At 38.5% G+C, this 25,208-nt stretch overlaps 1 protein-coding gene across 1 annotated transcript in view; it reads left to right on the top strand.

The window, feature by feature from the left end:
* Window positions 1-1,090: 1,090 nt before the first annotated feature.
* LOC138176031 (guanine nucleotide-binding protein G(i) subunit alpha-1) overlaps window positions 1,091-25,208 on the top strand; it is a 96,531-nt gene continuing 72,413 nt past the window's right edge. The window contains exon 1 of the mRNA XM_069106764.1: window positions 1,091-1,626. Coding sequence (XP_068962865.1) covers window positions 1,509-1,626 — 118 coding nt within the window. The 5' untranslated portion in view covers window positions 1,091-1,508. The remainder of the gene's footprint in view (window positions 1,627-25,208) is intronic.

Genomic DNA, 25,208 nt, shown 5'->3' with positions numbered 1-25,208 from the left:
CTAACTCTCAAGGAGTTTATAATCTAGAGTAAATAAGACGAGAACACAAGTACCTTCAACAGGAGTTAAAGCAGACTAGGGTACAAGTCCAAAGAAAGAACTGGTAGAAATTCAAAGAGAAAGAGATCTTTTCACAATAAAATCTAGAAAGGCCTAGACGAGAGTGAATTTAGCCTTGAAGAGGAGGAAGGCTATCAGGCAGAGGTAGAGAGTGAGGCCAGGGAATAGTCCATTCAGAGGTTGTGGGGGAGGGGAACAGTATCATAAAACAAGCTCAGGGCTTCAAGATACATCATACACCACAGTTTCTAATGGAGTTGAATTGTGGTACCTGTGTTTATCCTGGCGCTTTGTTCCACATTTTCTTAGTTTATTTGAAAATCTTGCAATCAGTTGCCGTTTTGTTTTGGACAAAACTAGTCAGAGCAATGCTAGTGGTGATACTCCCTCCCACTTTTCTCCTCTGTCTTTCCTTACTAAGGAAGGGGATGTGATGGGGAGTATCTACTCAGCAAATGCTTCTGCTCTCTTCTTCCCTCCTCTCCCTTTCCACAGGCCCCAAACGCCAACAGACACGAGATCTACACTTTGAGAACTCCCCTGCGGCTTTAGCAATGGAGCTGGGCATGCTCAGACACCAAGGACTGGGTTTCTTTGGCTTCTAAGTTTGGCAGCTTCCTCCACCCCACAGCATCAGAACAGGCAGGTCTGCATTTGGGAAGTGTAAAAAACCCAGGAGGAAATAAACCCATTTCTCACAGTCCTGGAAGGGAGGCGGGGAAGAGGGGGCGGCAGCCTATGTCAGTGCTTTTGCTTTTTTTCCAGAACTTGACCCTCTTCCCCACCGGGGCCAGGAAGCCTCGCGCGCAAAGGGTACTCTAGGAGGGGGCGCAAGCATTTGCGCACTGGCCTCCGAAAAGGGGGGCGGGGGAGTGAAGTGGGTGGGAAAGGAAATGCGGGGGCGCGCGCGCGTCCTGCAGAGGGAGGTGTTGTCCGAGTGCACGTGTGCGAGTGCGCGCTGTGGGGAGTGGAGGGAAGGGAAAGAGGCGGGGCCGCGGCCAGGACTGGGCTGGGGCGAGAGTACGCGGGCGCATTGCACTCCTGGGGAGGTGCAGCTACAGCAGCCCAAGCTGTAGCGGCGGCGGCTGCGCTCCGGGGGCGGTAAATACTATCTGTATCAGTTTTGGCAGCTGCAACAGTATCCCCCTGCGTTCCATCCTCCTGTCTGGGTCCCCGGGAGTTGAGGTGCCCCCTCCCGGGAGGGGAGTTCAGGGCCTGAGAATCCTCCACTGGATGCTGCTGGCGCTCGATTCCTAGACTCCTAGTTTCGCCAGTGGACAGGAAAGTGGGGAGAGCGCCCGGAGAGGGACGCCTTGGAACCTTTCCTATCTTCAAGCCCACGAGTGAGTCCAGAGGCGGCCGCGGGGGAGCCTTGCGTTTGGAATTGTGGAAGAAGAGGTAGACGTTGGAGGTGGAGGGAGGAACGGTCCTTCCCGACGCTCCGCAAGATGGGCTGTACGTTGAGTGCGGAGGACAAGGCGGCGGTGGAACGGAGTAAGATGATTGACCGTAACCTGCGGGAGGATGGTGAGAAAGCCGCCCGGGAGGTCAAACTGCTTCTGCTGGGTAAGGAAGAAGAAGCCCATTGGGAGGATGTCATGGGCTAAGGGTGTTGCTTACAACCACTATGATATTATGATTATTCTCTATCTGGGGGAGGGAGACGGACCTTGTGAATGTGGCTTTGGTGTGAATCACCAAATGATCCCATTCTGCTGAGTTGAGCCTTTTCGGTGGAGCGAGCTGGTAATGGGTGGGGTGGAGTGGGATGAGGATGGGGATAGAGTTAGTCTACATTGCCTCCTTTCCCTTGCCCATCACGCTCACAGATTGGGTGGGTTTCGGAAGACAGCTTGGAGGGAGGTATTGAAATATGTTCTTAAAGATGCAGGATCCTTTCCGGGGGGTGGAGGGGAGGAAGGGATAGACGGTGGACATTTTTCTTTATTTCTTCCCTTTCCTTTTAAAGGACTTTAAAAGATACACAGTCAAGGAGTAAGATCTGTTTGGTGGTGTAGTGTAGGGCAGGAGCAAGACAACCCTTGGTTTTCCCCATCCCACTTCCCTCCTCCCCCCTAATGTGCGTGCTCCCGAGAACTTGCAAAGAGGTTAGTTGTAGAGTAGATATCTTTTTTCCTTGCTTTACTCCAAAATCTTTTGATGTAGTCCTTATTAAAAAGACAGGCTCGGTTTGATTTCAGAGATAGGGCGTAGCTGAGTACATTTTTTAAAACGTTCTTTTTGAAGTTTATTTAGCATTTTTCTACTGAAGGGGTTTAAACAAAAAAATCAACAAAGGTATTATCAGCTTCTGTTCAAGAGTCAGTCTTTGCAAAGCTATGTACCTAGGTTTTACAAACGTGCCTTAGGTATTGAACTTCAAAAGGCCATTTCCTCAGTATTAAGGTAATATTATTGCTTTTAAGCTTTCTACAGCAGGCCGGCACTGCTTTAGAAGGCTGATATTTCTTGTTGCAAAGGAACTGTAATTTTTATACAGCCATTAACTAGAGATATTCAGGGGGGTTTTTATGTAGAGAAAAAAGGTATTTTGAAAGTGAAAACGTCAGTTTGAAAAATAGTAGAGTGATTTTCCAAATGAAAAATTCATTCTTACCTACCCCACCTTTCTTCCTCTCTCCCTCCCCCTCCTTTCCAATTTAAGTGGTCAGCTTGTGTGAAACTTGGAAAATATTTCGCTTTTTTCCATTCATTATCTTGGTCAGCAAATGCTTAGGTGAAAGTTGCTTTCTTTTATTTACAGGAAAAGAAAATGAACAAGGTTTATAAGTCAGGGATATATTAAGTTGTTAGAGGGTTTTTTTTTTTTAAATAAAAGGTTACTCTTCCCTCTTTAAACACTTAAAATACTAGAGATGCAATTATTTTCACTCTGGAGATTGTTAGGTTCAAAAGAAGTTTTGTTTGTTTTTCTTAAAAAATGGTACAATAGAAGAAGAAAATTTGCTTGGGCAACCTTTAGGTTTACTTTACTTGGTTTAATGAGCTACAAAATAAATGGAGGCTTTTGGTTACTTATAGTAGGTATGATGAAAGCATCAAACCTACAAGTATTAAAAGTAGTAATGAAACAAGCCATTTTGCAGGCAAGCTGAAATTTTTAAGACTAGGATGGCCACCTTTTCTTTTGCTAATGGATACTTTTTCAGAGTTAATATTATTTTTGAAGTGCATGTAGCATAACAAATTGATAATTATGATACTGATAAGGTAAAGATTTATATGGTGTGCAAAAAAAGTTGTTCGACTTCATATCCATTTGTCTTGTGGGAATGATCATCGTCTAAGTTGAATGCTTTTGATAGCCCATGCAAAGCAAGAAGCTTCTTTCAAGTTTCAGGATTGTTACTCTGAAGTTCTGATATAGGCCCCATTCAGTTGTCAGTTTGAGAAATCCATCTTACAAGTTCCCACTAGAACAAATTTAAAATCAACTGGGAGAACACTTCATTAAAAAAAAAAAAAAGAAAAGAAAACATTAATTTCTTATGAAGAAGTACTGAAATTGCAGAATATGCTTTTGAACATTGTAGTATAGCATAGGTGGTACAGTAGATAGAGTACCAGACCTGGAGTCAGGAAGATTCATCTTCCAGTATTTAAATCTGGCCTCAAGACACTAAATAACTATGATGCTGGACTAATTTTTGCCTCAGTTCTGTCATCTGTAAAATGAGCTGGAGAAGGAAATGGCAAACCACTCCAGTATTTTGCCAAAAAATCCCCGATAGGGTCAAGAAGAGTCAAACACAACTGCTGGGCAAGTAGTAGAAACAACACTGGACCTGCAGTAGAATATCTTGGTACAAGTTAATTTTTTTAAGCTTCAGTATCTGAAACTTTAAAATGCTCACACAATTTTCAGTTGATTAATATGAGGACTCAAGCTTTTCACTTGAAGTGCTATGTAAGTAGAGATGATGATGATGAATGGTCTTGATTTTGCCAATTCTTTTTCTTCTTTTTGGAGGGGAGAAGGCAGGGCACTTGGGGTTAAGTGACTTGCCCAAGGTCACATGGCTAGTGTTAAGTGTCTGAGGTCAAATTTGAACTCAGGTGCTCCTGACTCCAGGGCCCATGCTCTATTCACTGCACTACCTAGCCGCCCCTGATTCTGCCAATTCTTAGTTGTGTAACTTCTAAGACTTCTCTGTAAGTCAGTTTTCTCCTCTGGAAAATGGCAGCAATAATATTTGAATTTTGCATATTAGATAAGTAACATAAGAGGCTTTCAAACTGTTTAATATTGTAGAAATGTAAGCTATTATTCAAAGCAATTGTACTGATAGGTTTATAGTTTGAAAGCTGGAAGGGACTTTAGAGAACAACAAATCCAAGCCCTCATCTTTTTACAGAGAAAGAAATTTAGCCTCCAGAGATTCTCATTTTCCCAAGGTCATTCTTGTAATAAATATGGAAGTTGGGATTTTAACTCCCTCCAAATCTAGCATTCTTTCTACCATGTTGCCCTGCCATGCAATGAAGTTGTAGAATGGGGAGACAACTAACTAAGGCTAGAGTCTCCCTTTTGTTTTTTCCACTTCTTGGGGACTAATGTTTTTTTAAGAACTCTTTCTATTAAAATGTTTATTTGATCAATATTTTTATTTATTTTGTAACATCTTCAAAGAATGTCAATGTGAATCTTTACAGTAGGTTATAGGGAAAATAACCAGTAAGCTGATGGTGTTTAGAAAGTCACAAGAGATTAAATACTTTATGCTAATTACGTTAGAAATACTTCAAAATAATTTTTCATTATTCTCAATGGGGGGTGAAAATGAATTTTCATAACTTTTTTCTTTATTGTTCTGGTCTTGGCTTCCCAATTCTCTCAACAAAATTATGGTTAAGTCCTTCTGTGTTCCCTCTTTTTTTTTTTGGATGGGGGAAGGCGGAGCAATTGGGGTTAAGTGACTTGACCAAGGTCACACAGCTAGTAAGTGTTAAGTGTCTGAGGCTGGATTTGAACTCAGGTTCTCCTGACTCCAGGGCAGGTGCACCACCTAGCTGTTCCACATGTTCCCTCTTTTCTTTACTCCTCCTCCTAATAGCGATGTTGGAGCAAGCTTTAGCCCAGAGTTCTCCTAACGTTTTCCTGACTAACAGTTCAGTAATTTCGTAAATTTCCCTTTCTGGAATGTTTGAATACAGACTTTGACTTGACAAACTGACAGAATCTAATCTTCTGGACTTTTTTGGCTACTAAAAATTTGATAGGTAGTTTAATCATTCCAATTCAAAGTTCATAATGTATTATCTGGGAATACGAAATGATTTACAGGTAACATATATGGCCAGAATCATTTTCTGTCTAATTAGTCAAACAGAATTTTATTAAATGCCTAATATTTGCAAGGCATCATGTTAGGCATTGAGAGTACAGAGATGAAAAGCACACAACATACTTCCTTTATGGGAGTTACAGTCTATTGGGGGGGGGGGCTAGGATAAAGAATGTAAATGAATCAACATGGTAGAAAGGAAAATTATAATTAAAACAAATAAAAATAATAGCTAGCATTTATATAGCACTTTTAAGTTTGCAGAATACTTTATACCAACCTGTGAGGTAGGTGCTATTATTATACATGTTTTACTCATGAGGAAACTGAGGTAGATAGAGTTTGAACAGTTACCTGGGGTCACCGAGACTGGATTTGAACTCCGTGTTTGAGGTCTAGCACTCAGTCATTGTTCCATCCCACTGAAGTAATCATTTTTAAAAATAATAGCTGATTTTTACACAGTGCTTCAAGAATTGCTTCATTTGAATAGTTCTCACATTTGAGAGCCCCCTAACAACCCTGTGACATTGATAGAATAAAAAGCAAGTTACTTAATGTCCTCAGGCCTCAGTTTCCTTCAGTGTGAAATGAGGGGTTGGACTTGTTGGACTCTCAGGTTTATTCTAGCTATAAATCTCTAATATTTTGAAAAGAGTTGAAGAAACTGGAGCTCCTGGAAGTTAGTTAAGTGACTGCCTAAGGTCATGAGAGTAAGTGGCCAATTGAAAATTCAGGTCCAAGTCTGATGACTCTAGGTCTACTAATCTTTCCACTACTCCCTCCCCAGTGTGTTTGCTGAAGTCTAGGCACGCTGTAATGAGAAATACGAGATGGGAGTGATCCTTTTCAGCTGAAGAAGTTGAGGGAGGAGACTTCATGGAGAAAGTAGCACCTGGCCTGCAATGTAAAGGAAGAGAATCTTTAACCTAAGACAGGTCCTTCTGATTATAGAATAACCTTTGACTGAATGTTTAGAGGAGGAGAGGGGAAAGGAAAAGAGGACTGGCTGGTAGACCCTAGTGATAATATGAAATTAGACAAGAGAGGTAGGATAAGTTTACATTTTATCTTGCAGTAAATGGGGTTACCAGTGTTGGTTTTTTTTTTTTTTTAGGCAATCGGGGTTAAGTAACTTGCTCAAGGTTACATGGCCAGTTATTTCTGGGTGTGGTGCTAAGTATCTGAGTCTGGATTTGATCCCCAGGTCATCCCGATGCTGGAGCCTGTGCTCTTACTCACTGAGCCACCTGGCCTCCCCTGAACCAATGTTTTTTGATTCCTTACAACTTGTTTGGTTATAATTTGGTGAAGACACCTGGGATTTTGCAAGCTTTCTGTCCTGTTGCAGGGAAACATATCCATCCATGTGTATTCTTTACTAGAAGTCACCTTCACTAGGTGGGCACTCACTGATGACTGTTTTTTTTATCCTTTTGACTTGAAGGAGAACTGCATCTTTTGTCATCTTTTCTGTGACTTCTGGTTTTTTTCATCCCGATAGGACTTTGGCATTAAAAATATTACTTTGGCAGGTTTATGAAGGTTGGATTGCAGAAAATTAGGAAACTATGCAATAGTCTAGGTGATGGTATGAATTAAAAACTAATCAGAGGAAGTTTGCCAAGGCAAAATGGATGAGACTTAGCAACTGATTAACCATAGGTGGTCAGGCGAGAGAGGGTTCACTTTGAGGTTTCAGCCTTGGTTTTGAACTTAACTGGTAGACCAAGTGATTTCCATGTTGTTTGTTTGTTTGTTTCTGTATTTTAATCTCTGCTTTTTGACAATGAGGCCTTTAAACTAAATTTAAGGAAACATCCCCATTTACCCCATCTCTGTAAAAAATGGGGAGATTGGACTGAATCCTTAAGTTCTTGTCCCTGCTCCTTAATTCTATGACTGTATTAAAATGTTAAATCTTTTTTTTTCCTTTCCTCCCTCTTGAAGAGGAGGGATAGGAGATATGTTGTGCTTTTTTGAAATTTTAGTCTTGTAAATAGGATTTGGTAGGGAATAGATTTTATAAACATAAAATAATTGCGCTAAAATTTAATTTATTTTTTGTATCATTGAGGACTATGATGACGTAGTCCAAGAAATTAACTCATTTATTAATGTCTTGGTTTGGGTCTTTTTTCTTTTTTTTTTAAGTTTGACTTGTTATGCTTTAGTATTGAAAAGATTTCTCAGTATTTAGGTCAGATAAGGTCATATTATAAATGTCCTTTTCTTTTGAATCAGAACAGGGTGTGGAAACTATTTTAAGAGAACAACTTTCTTTGCATTGCACTTGGTTAATTCTCTTAAAGGAAAAAGAAAAGTTCATATCTGTGGGGTTTTTCTTGGGAAAGCCACAATTTAACACCACTATATTTTACCAGAAGAAAAACTAGTCTTAACTTTTAGTACGGGGGGGGGAGGGGGAGGGGAAAGACAGACAGAGATGACAGAAAGACACAGAGAGAGAGAGAGAGAGAGAGAGAGATGTTAGATCATAACTTTCTAAACTGGATTTTTTTTTTTAAGAAAAAGGAACATTTGTATACGACTATAGTGGTTCTCAATTTTGTCAACTGTCTCAATACATTTTTTCAGTACCGTTACCTTTATCACATTCCATCTTCACTAAAAAGAGAAAAAGGAAGGTTTTAGTTTTCTCCTGGGTTTTACAATTAGAGTTGAAAGAAGATCAAAATTAGTCAATTTGTTCCTAAGTGTATCACTTGTCACTAACACCACCAAACTGCTGTTTGAATTTTGGCACTTCATCTTCTTAGTTTCCTTTGATTTTAACCTATGACTTCCCTAGAGATCTGGACCAAAATGGGGAAATACTGGCAAAGCAAGACTTTCACTATATTGCTGTCTTTATTTTGAATTTGCACATATGAGTATATTGCCAGAATGGATCTTAGAGATTATCAAGTTTTCATCCTTTAGCTTTGTAGTTGAAGAACCTTAGACCCAGAGAGTTCAAAGTGATACATGGAAGTTTTATAATGTTATATGTTAAAAACCACTTGGAATTTGAACTTTTAAATACATTTCGTTTTTTAAAAATAAACTATTATTTAAACATGAGTCACATAGTTTCTCTTTGTTGCATAAGTCCTATATTGGCAACTGATCAATTTGAAATCACAAATTATATGAGTATTTTTAGAAGTGATTAATGCTCCCAACCCCCATTTACAACTGTTTCATTTCTCACTTACAAATCTTGAATGTAAACATTACTGTTCATTTTTGTTAACCCAATTTTAAAAGAAGTTGAGAACTGTAAGCTAAAAAGGACTGGCAAATGTTGAAAATAAAGAGAAGTTCAAAGGCTGTTTATCTCTAAGAAAATGATTATACTTCACCCAGTATAGTATATGATCCTGGTCATGTTGTGATAATTGGTTAAATAGATATTGTCTATTTGTCTTTCTAATGAGTTTCTTTTTCAATTTGATTAGAATACTGAAGTGTTGTTTTAATTGGTTTTTTAAAATTTGGAATTGATATTTCATATCAGTAATTGGGTAGCCTTGGACAAATCACTTCACCTCATTGGGCTTTATTTTATTTGTATGTAAAATTAAGTTTGATTAGAAGATCTCTGTAGTCTCTCTAGGTATATGATGATTTTATACAATTACCTTGTAAAATCCTGACTACAGGCAAGCTAAGATTATAGGAATAGTTTGATTCCATTTTAACAACTCTCTCTCACATGCATGCACATACATGTATGTATATATATGGAGGGGGCGACATCTAGGTCCCCTAAAAGCACTGGACTTGGAATCAGGAAGACTTAATGTCCCAAGTTCAGATTTGAGATCAGACACACACTAGCTGTATGACTCTGGGCAAGTCCCTTAATCCTGTTTGCCTCAGTTCCTCATCTATGAAATGAGCTGGAGAAGGAAATGTCAAACCACTCCAGTATCTTAATACATAAAAATCTGTTATACACATATGTATGTATGTATATAAATGTGTACATACTATCATTGTTGCTATTCTTTTTTTTTTTTAAAGCAATTGGGGTTAAGTAACTTGCCCAAGGTTACACAGCCAGTTATTTTGTGTGGGTGCCAAGGTCTCCCGACTCAGCGGTGCTCTTACTCATTGCACCTCCTGGCCACCCCATTGTTGCTATTCTTCTATCCCAAACCTGGTCATAGATTTGTTGTCACATTTGTTAATTAAGGTCAATATATTTTATTCAGTGATCTTTATTTAATATACTTTGAAGAACTTTCCTCTTTGCACTTCTTTGAAATGGTAAATTAGAGGATGGATATCTCTATCAGTATCATAGCTTATTTGTAGGGTTTTGTTAGTTTGCCCTACTTCCTAACCTTTACTCATGAAGATCTTTGAAAATAACTAGTAGATTTGAAATTTATTAGAATTAAATGTCAGGAGTAGATGATGCCTCTGTGCAGGGCCTTGACTTCTAGGCCTTGACTTCAGTCATATTAGTTCACAAATTAAAGTCGTTTTGTTCTGAGGCACACCTTTGGATTTCTCTGTTTTCCTTATCTCTTCCTATATAGTATATTCAGTGGTGATCATGAATATTTATTGGGCACCTACTCATAGAGGCAGGGTGACATAGTGTAAAAAGTGTGCAACTTTTTTAGTCTTGCTTGACATACTAGATGACTCAATGGTGCATTTCACATGCTGATAAAGGAAACATATAATACTCATGGTAACCTGTAACCTTTCAACACAATTTCCTACTTCTAGTGGGTTCCTAAAATGCTTTCCATCTCAGTGTCCTATCCTGTTATCTAGAATTCTTTTAGAGAAAATTGGAAGTTTTGCAACATCTAACATTATACTGAAACCCTAGCTTTCCTACCTGGTTCTACAGAGTCCCTCCCAAACTCTTAACTTCATCCTGCGATTTGGTCACTGTCCAGAAGTGAAACACATTTTGATGATGCTAAAAAAGGAATTCCCTTCCTCTCATACCCTCACTGCCAGTATGGATAGCCCATGGTACTATCCAGAGGGAAATAAAATCATCTCCCCCATGTTGTGGTTTCAGTTCCTTATGAAAATGCCAGCTTTATGGCCCATCCTCTTTCTGCAAGAGACTTGCTTCTCAGAAACTCCCCTTTTTCATAGAAGGCCAAATCTTCTTACTCTTGAACTTGGGGTTACTAACAAGACACTTGGGCTAATATGGCCCCAAATTCTTTATCATCTAAAACAGTAGTATCAAACTTTGGATCCTTGTATATTTTGTTAAACATTTCCCAATTACATTTTAATTTGGTTTGGTCTCAGTGTAGACTGCAAAGTTAATACCTCTGTTCTAGAATGCTTGGTTTTGATGTCATCCTGCCTGGGAATTCTCTCTTCTAACTAAGAAGCAGGGAATCAGGAAATTTTGGCTTTGAACTCAACTTTCAGCCTAAGTGAATTGATACTTTAAGAAGCCATGTACTTCTTTCTGTAGGAGATTTCCTTCTGTCCCAGCTATCATCTCTTGGATTGAGAAAGTGTACTCCCAGCACCTGCCTTCAAGCCATGTGGTCAAACCTATACAGCTAACCTATACATTAATGGCACATCTAAAGGTTTCCATTGGCAGCACTCATGTTTACTCTTAGTTCCTTTACAGTTTTCTAAGAATCTCAAAGACAGAGCAAAAAAGAGTTCTAAAAATGTCAAGTGAGTCTTTACGCTCATGTTCATAGACCGTGGAATTTTGCTTCTTCCAAGAGAGTTCATCCTCCTTAAGTTCTGAGACAACCAAGTCATCCTTAGTTACTGAAACCCTTCCCCTTGAATGATGACAAATATTGGAGTCATAGATTTGGAGTTGGAAGAGACCATAGAGGACAGCTAGTCCAGCCCCCTTATTTTACAGGTGAGGAATTTAGTCTCAGTAACTTGCCTAAGGTCATACTAGCACTAAACGATGGGGGGAGGGTTTGAGTTGGGTCCTCTAACTTTGTACCATACTGTCTCTTGGGACAACCCTGGAGACACTGAAAAATTGATCAGGACTTGTCTTTTGCCCTCTTAACAAGTGCTTCTTGGCCATACTCTTGAGAGAGGTATGAACAAGTAAAGATTTCAACGGAAGACATCTCCAGTAGCATGTAACATTAATTAGAGAACTTCCCTTTTCAGATCTTATGTAATAATACCAGAAAGTACATGAAGAGTAAGTGGAATAAGTAGTGGTATGAGCATGCAAGGAATTACAATACAAGAAATGTCAATAGTTTCAAGATTGCTACTCTGAGAAAACAGTCAATTTCCTGTAGACCACTGGTTCACTTTTTTTTTTGGCTTACAACAGTTTTATTCTTTGCTATGAGGGATACATGGCACAGTAAGTGTTTAAGTTGGCAGCATTACAGGAGAGTTGAGAGACTTGCACATGTGCATATGATTGCAAGTATGAGCTCTGTACAATTCTTGGCACAACTCGGTAGCACAGCCAGCAAATGGCCCTGTGGCTCACTCTGGAAATCACTGCTGTAGCTTTTCATCTAGGGCCTGAGTCACCTGCTTAACTCTATTTGGCTACTTAAGCTTTGGATGTAGACCTGTCCTCCTTAAGACTTTGATAAATGCAAATTGCTGACTAGGAAGGCAGGCATGCTTGATTGAGACAGCAAACTGTTTCACCTAAGAGATTACCTTTTGTATCTGTAGTTGAAGTCCTGGAATTCTAGAACTGAATAAACAAATGATGCCTCACTTCCAAGAAGATCAACTCCTCAGGTTTTGTGTTTTTGTTTGTTTTCCCAGAGAGATGATCTCTAGGAAGGATAGTCCGGATGAGTCCTATCTGTTACTCTACAAAATTGATAGTTATTATAGTAGATATGCAGGTTGCAACAGTGTCTTCTGGGTTTTAATACTGTGTAATACATTTGGAGTAATAAATAGCACTTGTTCATTCAACACAGATATGGTAATGATACACACAGAAGTGGAATTTCCTAGATACTTAGCTCGAATACTAAGAGGCAAGATAGTACTGCAAGTCAGGATCTCTGGATTCTAGTCACTTTGGGCAAGTTGAAACCTTTGTGAAAGTCAGATTCCTGATTTGCAACATGAAGAAGTTCAGCTAAATAATCTATGAAGTTCTTGCATTCTGAGAAAAACATTGCTGCAGATGTCTCTTTAAGATCCACCCCACCCCCACCCCCCGCCATTTCCCCAGAGAAGGAAGCTATTAGCTATAAATTGTAAGACAATGAATTCCACATGAAAATATTTTCTTTGGAAGAGTTTATGATTACTTTCAAGTAATTCTAAACCCTGACTTAAGAACTATTCTGATGATTCAGATTCCTGTTTTTAAATCCAGAATTAACAACCTAAATTTCTAAAGGAGGACAAGTAAGCATTATGTGTAATGGAAAGAGCACTGACTAACAAGTTGGAGGGCTTGGGTTCAAATCTCATCTTGGACACATTATTATATAAGTGTGTGGTTTTTTGCAGGGAAGGGGGGCAAATCACTTTGCTTTCCAAAGCTTTAGTTTTGTCATCTGGAAAAATTAAGGGTTAGATTAGAAAGCATCTGAGGTCACTTCCAGTTCTAGATTTTTGGTCTTATGGTAAGATGAAGGTTATCTTTTGCTAAATTTGAGTAACTTGAATTTAGAAACAGCTATGTATGTGTATTGGGGGAACCCCCACCAACATTATGTTTTTGTTATTTCTTTGTTCAATCATTTTTAAGTTGAGTCTAACTCTACCTGACCCCATTTGGGGTTTTCTTGGCAAAGAGACTGAAGTGGTTTGCCATTTCTTTCTCCAGCTCATTTTACAGATGAGGAACTGAAGCAAACAGGGTTAAGTGACTTGTCCAAGGTCACACAGCTAGTATCTAGACCAGATTTGTAGTAAAACTCATCTTCCTAACTTTGGGCCCAGAACTCTTATCAACTGCACCACCTAGCTGCCCAAGATTGTGCTTGGCCCTCCATAAAACAGTAGACAGTTCTAGATTTAGGTAAATTTGCATTATGCAAATTTGACTTTACATAAAGAATTCTAAAAGAAATCTTAGAGAAAAATAAATCAAAATACCTATGTTAATTTTACAGTACTATGTTCTCTCTCTCTCTCTCTCCCTCCCTCCCTCCCCCCCCCACCCCTCTTTCCCCCTCCTTCCCTCCTTTCCTCCCTCAGAGTTCCAAGGCCTACCACCCCTACCCCAAAAACCAGAAAAAAAAAACGCCCCTTCATTTCCAAACAAAACAACATGCCCAACCCCTTTCACATTAGTATTCTGTAACTCTTTGCTGTGATACTGTATCTGTTGCCCACCCCTCATGTGTCACTCATCCTCTCTTGTCGGTGTCAGATCCCCATGTTTATGGCCCCCCATTGTTCTTTCTCTTGGTGTGTGATTGGTATGGTCAGGCACCCCCAGGGCCCACTGCATATCTTCTTTCTTCTGCTCACAATTCTTCTCTGTCCTTTGTTTCCATGTGCCCTTAAACTTTGCCCTGGCTCCCCCCTACACCACTATACCACTCTTCCCTCTTCCATTTCCCACTTTAATAGGCAAATTCTCATTGAATAAAAGTAGCTTCAAGTAGATGTCTGCACAACATAAAGCAAGAACTGTCTATATCCTGTAACACTTATTCGCTTTGTTCTGATGAGTATTTAATTGGCAAAATTTGTGAAAAGAAACAAAGATTTGGATTGTTGCACAAATAGCCTAGTGGTAGAAATTTTCAACAAACCAGCAACTTCAGATTGAAATCTCTGATCTCCCGCTCTGCCTTTGAAATCTGCCCTCTATTTACCTTATTTGTCCTTAAGGTTTTTGCAATGTCTTCTCTGATTGTTTACATTTCTCTTCCCCATTTCCCTTTGCTTGTTTAGTTCTGTATTCTCTCATTAAAGGCTTTTCCTTAAGGCTTTTGCCTCTTGTTGGTCTTTGTATCCTGGCATACAACCTCAAAGACATAAAACCCGAAAGGAATCACACAAATGAAAATCAATAGCTGTAATTGAGTTTTAGAGCAAAATTAACTTTTTTCCTTTGATATCATCTGGGTAGCAGAATATTCAGAAAAATGAGCATTGCTGTATATCGTACCATAGACAACTACCTACCTTGCCCACCACCTTTTTACTCAGGCCTTTAATTTTGCTTATTTTATTTTGATTTGTTTTATAGTATGAGAGAGCTGAGACCCAGGCCAAGTTACTTGTCAGTATTCCCACTGCCATTGTGTCAGAGGCAAGACTCCAACCTCATGATTCTAAGAACCTCAGGATTCTAAGGCTATCCCCCTTTATCCTCTCCCTCATATCCCTCACCTTTTGAGTTTGGTTTAAGAGATGCTTTAGATACTGTATATATTTTTTTCATTAGCCCTTGAGTGAAAGGTTGAAGGCTTCTAAGATTAAGGATTAGCCTTAGTTACTTTCTCTTAACGAATTAACTTTTATTGATTGAATTTTTAAATAATTTTTTTGTTTTCCCAGTCATATTCGTACTAAAGTTTGACCACTTAGTAGTCTTTTCATGAATCCTTTCAAAGAAATTAACTTTAAAAAAAATTAAATTTGTCATAATATTAAAGAATATCAGGTTGTGCATTCCTTTTGACTTGTGGATCAGTATATTATCAGGTTTTATTGGTGGCCTAACTTAATGTAACTTTTCACACATTTTTATACATTCAGTAAATGGGTAGTGTCTAATAGAAGAAGAAGAACCATCAGTTGCCTTCATCCAATGGTCATTGTCCTACTAAAATTTGCATATAGGCTCCCCATAATTTGAAATGGGGACACACTTATACTCCTGTAGTTTCGTCAGTCTGATCCCAAGACACTCAATTGAGCATGGGTTCCTTGATCACCCCTGCTAATACTTTTAAGCCCATATGTTTTATCTCTTTATTCTCATTTGGCAATTATGTTGTTATATCTCCACTTCACAGAACTATTATGGTTATGATTTAAAAAACCTGGTATATTTAATGTAGTTTTTGGTGAATATTAATTCAAAAAGTACGGTATATTCCTATGTGCATTCCAACAAGGTACCAGAGACTAATTGGAGAAAATGATATTGAGCATTTTATTTTCCGTGAAAGAAATATTCCATGGATAATACCAAGTTCATGGTTGGTTTCTATTGCTTATTGCATATAAATAACCACCTCACAGTCAGACAAATCTACCATGTATGATGAGAGTTAATGGGAATTTTGAGATGAGGCATGTAATAGCAAGAAAACTTTGAGGTATAAGTTAAAGTCATAATGTTTAATATCTCTCTGGGTTACTATTCTTCCTTGTTCTCAATTTATACTTGAAGATTGGGCCCACCTACCTATGACTCTCTCAGGTTCAAAGTACTTTATGAGTTAGCATTTCTAAAACCTAAAGCTCATCAGCTGCCATGTATTATGATTTTTACCCTTGACTCTAGTCAGCTAGAGAACACAATTAGCCCAAAACAAAGGTATTTAGTAAACCAGCATACCGTGTTTCCCCGATAATAAGATACTGTCTTATTAATTTTTTGGACAGAAAAACACACCACAGGGCTTATTTTCAGGGGAGGGCTTATTTTAATGAACATTGACAGCAATGACATGTGACTCCTCTACAATTGCTTTCTTATACTCAACAGTATAGCTCTCCCTTTTTGTACTCATATCTGGGGGTGAAAACAGACAGAATAATAAAATTATGACCATCAGTCCTTCTTTTCACTCCATCATGCCCCCTGAGTTCTTCTTTTTTCCTCCATCATGCCCTTTTTATCCTCCATCATGCCCCCTCACTCCCGCTTACATACCGGGTTTTTATGTTGTCCTGCCTCAGCTCTCCTCCGCAGCACTGCTCTCAATGGCGCCAGCAAGCAAATCACTGGGGAAGAACAGGATGACGCGCTCACTGCTGCAGCTCTGATTGGATGGGATGCAGCTCAGGAGCGCTGCGTGCGTTTCACGGGGGGGGGGGGGGGAGGGGGGGTGCATACAGGGGGTACCATGAGGTAGCGTGTAGTGCAGGGGATCACCTTCACTACAATAGGGCTTATTTTCGGGGGAGGGCTTATTTTAGAGGAATCTTACACAGTAAGGGGAGGGCTTATTTTCGGGATAGGTCTTATTATCGGGGAAACATGGGTAGCAAGAAGAGTAGCACCAAAATATCCTCTGGAGAGAGTACTCTCACTAATAGAGCTTCGATATGGAGAATGGACTAAGACTTCTCAAGTTAAAAGGAAACACAGGACCATGCTGAGAAGCAGTTCATGCATTCAATGCTGCAGGGTCATCAGTCATTTGTGGGTGTTGCTTTACTCTGGCTATAGTCACAGATGCCTCCGGCATTTAGCTTAGTTGACATCCTGGCCCAGGTTAAAGCCATACAGTTGAAGAATGAGCTGGAGCCTGTGTACCTCCTGAGTACAGTAGAAGTCATGGTGTTGAGGGCCTGTCTCCTCATCAGCAGTCAGCTCTAGGATCTGGACTCTACAACTATGTTCATAGATTCCACTTGAGTCAGCTAAAGGACTCTGTTAGATGACATCAGATTTCCCCCCATTATTTATGTACTTTATTAGGAGGAGCAGGAGCAAAGTGAGGAGATCGTTTCCCATAGCTAGCTCTCTTGTCCACTGTCTCTGCTTGGACCTAGCTTGCTTTTTATCTAGATTATAAAGAGCATAGCTGATCTCTCAGCAAATCATCAATTACTAATATCCTAATAAGGGATACTCAGCCTGAAAAGGGGGCTCCCTTATCTTTATATCCTATAATTTTATCAGCCTGATCCAGGAGGACTCAACTGGGGAGGAGTTCCATGATCTCACCGTTGCTTGCTATCCTTTTAAGCCCATAAATTACATCTATTTATTCTCAGTTGGTAATAATAGTATTATATTACTAAATGTGCTTACTGTTACTTTGCCTATATTGTAAGTGACTTTAATTTCAAGGAGATATGTTTCATGACCAACTATCACATTCAGTATTCACCTGATTTCTGAGACAGTTTGTCTTCTTGTTACATGGAGTAATTTATCAAAGATACTTGATTAATGTGAACCAGATGTGCCAATTCTAGCTGATATATAAATGAGGGAGTTTATTAGAATATCAGCAATGAGAGCATTATAAAGGTTTTCTGAATCCTTTTTTTTTCCTACCAGACAAAATATTAGTTTATTAGTGCTATTCTAGAGAAATGGTTCTTTTTTTCCTCTGATCTGTCTTAATGTGCACAGTTTAGCTCTCTTCCCTCCCTTCATCATTTCCCCACCTCTCTTCTCTCCTCTTGTTTTTTCCAGGAGCTTCTATAGCTTTTCAGATATTCACTTTGACTTATGTTTAGTGACCTTTTCATTTGTATTGTTTATTTGTTGTGTGTATACTTTCACTTCTGTTTATTTTGGTCTGCATTTGTTCAAACAGATCTTCCTGTCTTTCTTTGAATTCCTCATTCATTACTGCAAATACTATTACATTTATGTCATAGATTTTTGTGATACCATTTGCTTAATCTCTTTTAACCTCAGTTTTCTCTTTTGTAAAATGAGAATCTATCAGAGCCTTGTGGAAATCAAATGAGATAATATGTTTGCAAACCTATTATAGTTTCTCAAATTGGAACTCTCACATGGTTTTAATAGTTTTGTTATTCTTTTTTTGAGTATAGCTTGTTCATATTCTTCAATTGCATGAATGGCTTTTAGTCTTATATATTTGTATCATCACACAGGCATGTAGGAAATTAAGAAGCTGAGTAGAGATATTTGATGTAGTGACTTTTCTCCCCCATCCATAATTCTAAAGGTCTCTTTTCTAATAAAATCAAAAACATTTATCTTATACCAAAAGCTAATACGATTTGTAATTAAGAAATTCCCAGTTAAAGGATGCATGCACACTCTCCCCAGTATTACTTAATATAGTACTAGAAATACTAACAAGAAGAATAATAACAAAACAAAAGGCATAAATATTGTCAAAGGAGAGTTAAAATTATCCTTACATGCAGATGAACTGATGGTGTACTTATAAAACCCCAGAGCATCAGTGAGTAAAGCATTTGAGATGATTAATAGTTTCTGAGAACTATAAGGATATAAAATAAATTCACAAAAATCATCATTTTTATAGTATTAACAAAAATCAGGAAGAAATTAAAAGATATAAATCCATTAAGTATAGGTAAAAATAAATAACTTAAAGACAAATAAGATTTATGTAGCTACAACTATAAATCTTTATAGAAATACTTAAACAATAATATTCACTGTCAGAATTGGTTTTAAAAATATAAATCCCCTAATCTAATTAATTGGGTTTTGATCCATACAAAAAAATGCAGATCCAGCATAGTAAAAGCTAAAAAAAATTCCTTGAAAATAGTATTTGCCTTTTTTCAAATATGAGGTCTTTTCAGAGTTTTTACTGGTATTTAGCTTGAGGTTTTAGAGCAACAATTGCAATCTGGGCAGTTATCTGGAAAGATTTAAAACATGAAGTACAAAGTAAAATATCCTAGGTTTGCAGTTTTGTAGGTGAAGATAAAAAAGTTAGGTACATTTCTTTTAGTCTAGATTTCAGCTCTAACAAATAATATTGAAAGAAAGACATTTAGCATGCATTATCTAAATTTATAATGTATATAGACTGCATTATTGAACTATTCTGTATTTTATTTTTTATTTTAGCTTATTACAAACATGTATGCTGCTCATTTGAATAGGGAATTTTTTTTTTTTTAGGTTTAGCAGGTAGGTAAAAATAGTTTCATTTTTTAACCACTGGACAGAACCTTGTAGAAAGGGAGGAAAAAGACTATTCCTCTGTGTATGTGTAATTTAAAAGTTTTGTTTTGTTAAAATATTTCTTACTAGTTTGGAGGTTGACCTTTTAACATTTGAATAAAGCTAAAACACTTTATTAGCAGGTGTTGATTAGAAGAACAAGAGGCATCTTGTTTTAGTGATATCAATCGTAATTACAAAGAAGAGGTTTTATTTGTTAAAAAAAAAAAAGGAATTGCTTTATTTGTTTTGCTTACCCTTCACAATTTATATTGATTTATGATTTCTAATTTGTATTTGTCCTTAATAGAGGCAGTCACCAATATATGTTACAGAGAGGGAGAGAGGGGGAAAGAGAGAAAAAGAGGGAGAGGGAGAGGGAAACATACACAGAGAGGAGGAGGGAGAAAGAGGAAGGGAGGAGAGAAACAGGGAAAGACCAGCCAATCTGTGGCCACAGGAACGCTTCATTACTTACACATACATACCCCACCCAGCCCCAGTTGATTTGGGATTTAATAGCACCTACCTCAAAAAGTTGTGAGGATTGGCTGAGATAATATTGTATAGCACTTAACAGAGTGCCTGGCACAGAGTAGGTGCTTAATAAATGCTGCACCCCTCACTCCACCCCCCTCTTTCTCTTTCCTGAGATCATTATCCTGTTTGCTTCCTCCCAGTTTCAGCTTCTTTGTGGTTTGTGTAGGCCCTAAGGCAATATTTTAGGTGTCAAGGCTAGTGATATAAACCTAGAAGGATTGGAAGGGAAGACAGAACCACTGTTATTGAACTTTCATTTCATCACCTTTCACTTAACAGTCCTTCTCAATTACAATTTAGCCCCTTCCTACCTTCTAAAACTTTACTCTCCTCCACACACTCTACCATCCAACTAGACCTGCCCACTTGCTGGTCCTCCTACTGACACTTCATCTCCCAACTCTTGTGACTTTGCCTTAGGTGTTCTCCATGACCTGAAATGTTCTTCCTCCCCCTGCTCAGCTTCCACTTTCCATCCTTGATCTTCCTTCAAGACTCAGCCCAAATCCCACCTGTTGTAGGAGGACTTCATTACTCCTCTTCCTGATATTAGTGCCTTCCCTCTGACTTTGCTTTCTACTTCAACTGTATATGTTTTGGAGATCTCTGTGTGTGTGTACAGTTACAGTTACAGTGTCTTTCCTGTTAGAATATGAGGCTCTTGAGGCCAGAGATAATGTTTTTGCTTTGTATCCCAGCACTTAGCACAATGCATGATAGACAGAAAATGTGTCATAAATCTTATTATTTGACTGACTTCTCACTCCACCTCCTTAGCCTCCAGCCTTTCTACTCTGTGGTCTTAACCTCTTCACTCCAGAGTCCAGATTAATGCAGCAGACAAAATGATTAGGATAGCCTGAGAGTAGTTTTCCTCTGTAATGTAGATGAATCTTACTTAAGTTCCTTGTGTGCAAAACCCTACCACGTAGTTACCTATGTCATGATTGATATGTGACTTTATTTTCTGAAAAGGACCAAGTGAAAAATGAGGACATGGTAAAGGATTTTTTAAAAAGTCCTTTTTATTCCTTGATGGTTTCTCTCTGTTCGCTTTCTAAATAGTTATAAAATAGCAAGAGTTTTCAAAAGTAAAAGCTTTCATAGAAAAAGCTAAGTAATCATAAAATGTCTGTGTGCCACACTATATCCTATTTTGCTTGGGGTCACAGGAAAGAGAGTCCCTGGGGAAAATAGTCAGGTGATGAGGCTGGTCCACCGGGCCCTGATAAAGAGAGAGATAAACTTGGGAAGTGATTCTTAAGACTAAGATGTATTTCAGGTGTTGCCACCAGCTGGAATTCCTGATCCCTCATCAATACCTTCTAAAAGGGATCTGACCTTCAGATTTAGAAATTGCTGACCTCCAGTCTTTGGAACCAATCTAGCATACATTACCTATTGTCCAAGTTTTTACTTGGATCTCTAACTCCAGGCTACACTCAAGGAGCCCTCTTCTTCTTCTTGATCCCTGAACCTGTTTGGTGACATGGGCTCCTATTTAATTAGTTACCTAACTAGGTCTCTTCCCTTCCTCCAGCCAAAGGAGAGAGCAGTTGTTTTAATAAATCACATAAAATTGTTTTTTCATCATCCAAAAAGAAAGAGTAAGCTCAACCTAACACCCAGTTTATCTCCACATGTAACAAAAGACACTCTCTTTTTGTTAAGTCAATTTACTGTGCTTACCAGGTACTGATAAGATAAAGACAAAAAAAGTATCTTCCCCAAGGAGCTGACATTCTACTGGAATGCCCATAACTACCACTGGGGGAGTATAACTCTGCTTTCATATTCAGGGTGTTACCCTAGACTCTTCCTTCTCCCCATATATCCCAATCAGTTGCCAGATTTTTTGATTTCTATAATCTCCCTTTTTCTATAATATCTCTCCCCTTCAAACTCCTACAGCCAGCTCCTTAGTTCAGGTTCTACCAACCTCTCCCCCTAGATTATTGTAATAGCCTCTTTTTGGTCTCCTTGCCTCATGACTCTTCCTACTCTACCCCTTATTCCATATAACTTCCTAAAATGATTTTATGGATAGATAAATATATGTGTAGATATATCATAGATCTGATCATGTACCCTACTCAACTCCAGGGGCTCCTGGTTGCTGCTGGGATCAAAAGTAAAGTCCTTTTAACAGTTAAAATTCTTCCTTAATGTGGCTATTTTTTCAATGTTTAACCCTTTCACATATTCTTTTTTAAAATAATATTTTATTTTCCCCTAATTACATATGAAACAATTTTAACTTTTTTTTTAGTTTTGAGGTCCAAATTCTATCTCTTCTTCCCTCCCCACCCACCTCTCTGAGACGGTAAGCATTCTAATATAAGTTATACATGTGTACAACTTTTAAAACATTTCCATGTTAGTCATTTTGTGGGAAAAAACTCAAGCTAAAAAAGAAAGAAAGTGAAAAATAGCATGCTGCAGTTTGTATTCTGATACCATCAGTTCTTTCTTGAAAACAGCATTTTCCATCATGAGTCCTTTGGGATTGTCTTGGATCATTATATTGCTGAGAATTGCTAAGTCTTTCACAGGTGGTCATTGTACTGTATTGCTGTTATATACAGTGTTCTCCCGGTTCTGCTTACTTCACTCTCTAGCTGTTTATGTAAGTCTTTCCAGGTTTTTCTGAAGTCATCCCACTCATTTTTATAGTACAGTAATTTTTCATTACAATCTTATACCACAACTTGTTCAACCATTCCCAAATTGATGGGTATCCCCTCGATTTCCAGTTCTTAGCCACCACAAAAAGACCTGCTATAAATTGTTTTGTACAAATGGGTTCTTTTGTCATATTTCTCCACACCCCCCATACAGACCTAATAGTTTTATTGCTGGATCAAGGGGTATGCACAGTTTTATAGCCCTTTGACCATAGTTCCAAATTGCTCTTCAGAATTCTTAGATCAGCATACAACTCCACCAGTAGTGTGTTAATGTCTCAATTTTCCCACAACCCCTCCTCCAACATTTGTCATTTTCCCTTTCTGGGTTTACCAAACACTAAATTACTCTGGTCATTTACAACACAGTATTGCCTTTCGCACACTCTTAATATCCAGCCATACTGGCCTTTTAGCACACAGCACCCCAGGTCCCATCTTTGTGACTTTGCACTGACTGTCCTGAATACCATGGATACTTTCCTTCCTTACCTCTGCCCCTTAGAATTTATGATATCCTTGAAAAGACTAAGTTCAAATACCACCTTCATCTTAAAGCCTTTCTTGATTCCCCCTAGCTGCTGGGAACCCCCTCTTCATACTACCTCATATTCATTTTGTGTATAATAGGTGTTTACTTGTATGCATATGTGTCCTCGACACCCTCCCCCCATTTGAACATAAACTTTTTCAGGACAGGGCTATTTCATTTTTGTTTTTGTTTCTTCAGAGCTTAGTACTGTTCTTAGCACATAGTACTCAGTAAAAATTTGTTGATTCATTACTGATTGACAGGGAAGAGGAAACAGGTAAGCTGCTGAATGCCAGTAACTATGAGGAGGTATAGGTACTGCAGGGAATGCTATACCGTAACAAACCACAGTGGTGAAGACTTTTTTTTGGCCTCCTGACCTAGAGTATATTTTCATGTCTCTTTCACCATCTGGCCACAGATTGAGGCTAAGGAACATAACTAGGGTGAACTTCAACCTCTGGGGTGTGAGCTGGAACTGTATAGTGTAGGCTTTGTCTTTTTGATTGCAGAGCAAGGCTGTTTCAGAAACCTGGCAGTCACAGGATACCCATCAACCTCTTCTTAGTTCTTTCCCCTCTCTTCTTTCTCCCTCCCCCTCCCCCATCCCTGCTCATTGCTGTCTCTAACACCAGTCCTTTCTGGTGATCCATCTAGATACATAGAGGCCAGTTCTATTAGCTATAAATTAAAAATTAGAAAGTTTGTGAAACCTAGGGAATGAAGCACCTTTTCTAAAGCCCTTTAAACATCCTAGTTTCTTATTAATTGGCCCACAGTTTTTATTTCATCCTTCACCTGAATTATGTTGTTCTGGTACTGAGATTCTGTGTTGATTAATTGGTTAATGATATATTATGCCTTCAACAAGTCCCCTTTTGAATTTTTTTTATTTGTCTGGATGTACTGAGGAACCTTGACCCTATCTATCCCTAGCCCAAACCCTGAAGCCATTTTAGACACCTGCCTTTCATGCTGCAAACCCTATTTTGAGCTAGGCAAGGTGAGAAAAGGGCAGTTCTCATCCCCAGGAATCCTGACACTTTAGAATTGAGAGGAAGGAGAAAGGAATGTATTGCTGGTGTGTTTTTAGACTTGTGAATGAATTTTCGAATAGAAACATTGCTCATTGTTAACAGTGTTGGTTTTGTATTAGAGTACTGCACACAGTATCCTAGTTCAGTATAATGTTATTAGCACAACACCTAACTTAAAGTTGGAACAGTCTTCAGGGATGGTCTGAGAAAGCCTCATTAAAAAAAAAAGTCTGTAAGAAAATGTGTTCAAAACTCCAAATATAAAGATTCAGAGTTGTACTTTTGGAATGTAATGCATTTGTAAGTTGGTCACTGTCTATATTTTATCCTCTCTGGTAAATAAAACAGGAAAAGACAGCATGTTAAATATTTACAAGAACCTAATAGTAACTAGGCAACTGAGAACCCAGGATGAAATCTCTGTTTTCACAATGCTAAGTGCATTGCATTTCCAGGAACATATTCTAATGTGATCCTAAACAGTTTGTTTCCAGACTGCCTGGGCAGAGCACAGTGGCGTGAACATAGGTGCTTCATAAATGTTTGTAGAAATGAAAAATGATGTGAAAAAAAGGTTTTGGTATTTTAAACCATGGTCTTTAGGAGGTAACCACTGAATCCTCACTCTCAATTGAGGCTCCACTTACATCATTTCCATACTAATGCTTTCCTGGGGGAAGGGTGGTAGAGACAGGGTTGTTATCAGTTATTGGATGGGTCCTTGTATATTGACTTAAAGCTCAAGGCTATTGGCTGCATTCCTGAAAAAAGTACTTGTTGATTGGTAGTTTAGTGCTTGCTTGGTGTTATTAATTATATCATAGATTTAGAACTGGAAGGGACCTTGCAAGTTATGTAGTCCATGCTCCTCATTTTACAGAAATGAAGATTGAGGCCCAGAGAAGTAAATGACTTTCCCAAGACCACAAAGGTAGTAAACATTGAGCAGACCAATTTAAGTCTTAGTGAGTTACCAGGGGATAATGATTTGCTATAAGTTAGTAACTGAGTTAAGAGTTGAATTCAGGTCTTCTACCTCTTTCCTTTTTTCTACCCTTCATGCCTGGTTCTTCAAATTATAGCCAAATAAATGTCTCCAACACTCTCCTTTATATTCAGAATCTCTCTTTTGATTTGCAGTGTTTTTCCATTTCTTTATAAGCCATTAACTTAATGCGCGAGACAATCAGTTATTTATTATGTTCATAAACCCACAAACCCACTTTGATTGGGTCTCAAGTCTGCTGAAATACTGAT

The sequence above is a fragment of the Petaurus breviceps genome, unplaced genomic scaffold (assembly GCF_028583685.1).
Source record: "Petaurus breviceps papuanus isolate PSGF00001 unplaced genomic scaffold, PetGlider_PUasm1.0 80, whole genome shotgun sequence".
Taxonomy (NCBI): Eukaryota; Metazoa; Chordata; class Mammalia; order Diprotodontia; family Petauridae; genus Petaurus; species Petaurus breviceps.
This window is presented reverse-complemented; position numbering and strand designations above follow the sequence as displayed.